The sequence below is a fragment of the Penaeus monodon genome, chromosome 23 (assembly GCF_015228065.2).
Source record: "Penaeus monodon isolate SGIC_2016 chromosome 23, NSTDA_Pmon_1, whole genome shotgun sequence".
NCBI classification, from domain to species: Eukaryota; Metazoa; Arthropoda; class Malacostraca; order Decapoda; family Penaeidae; genus Penaeus; species Penaeus monodon.
In genome coordinates, this window is record NC_051408.1 from 13,512,292 (window position 1) to 13,512,928 (window position 637).

Here is a 637-nt window from a genome sequence, read left to right on the forward strand (position 1 = left end):
GATTCACTGTAGGGCTAACTTACTACAGGACCCATAAACCGACTTACTGTGTGCCCACCTACCTCCCTGTTTGACTCAAAATCTGTCTATGACTATCTGACGCACTAGTCGACTCACCATCCGACTTAACGTGTACCTACCTAGTCGCCTGACTCACTCCCGACTTTCTCAGCGACTCTCTAGTTGCCTGACTCACCACCCGACTCACCGTTTACCTACCAAGCATCCTGACTCATCATGCGACTCACCATGTACCTACCAAGCAGCCTGACTCATCATGCGGCTCACCGTGTACCTACCAAGTAGCCTGACTCACCAACGACTCACTGAACGACTCACCGTATGCCTGACTTCGGTGACCTGTTTGTTGCCCTTAATCCACGTGATGTGCGCGGGCGGCCTCGACCCAACGGCGCGACAGACCAGTTCGACGGGGCGGCCGGAGGAAAGGGTGCCGACGCCGCCCACGATTTCCACGGAGATCGGGCGTACTGCGGGGAGTTGTGGGCGTCCATGTTATTAGCGACGGAGGAGACAGGTGGGATTAGATTTGTTGCAGGATTAGACTGAGACGCTGAGCTTGGATTGCATGGGATTGGCTGTATTAGATTCGCCCTTGGCGGACAGACGGTGCCGA

At 55.3% G+C, this 637-nt stretch overlaps 1 protein-coding gene across 1 annotated transcript in view; it reads right to left on the minus strand.

The window, feature by feature from the left end:
• LOC119587798 (nephrin-like) overlaps positions 1 to 637 on the minus strand; it is a gene marked incomplete at its 5' end in the record, with an annotated part of 30,391 nt that overhangs the window by 13,623 nt on the left and 16,131 nt on the right. The window contains 1 exon segment of the mRNA XM_037936496.1: positions 340 to 491. Coding sequence (XP_037792424.1) covers positions 340 to 491 — 152 coding nt within the window.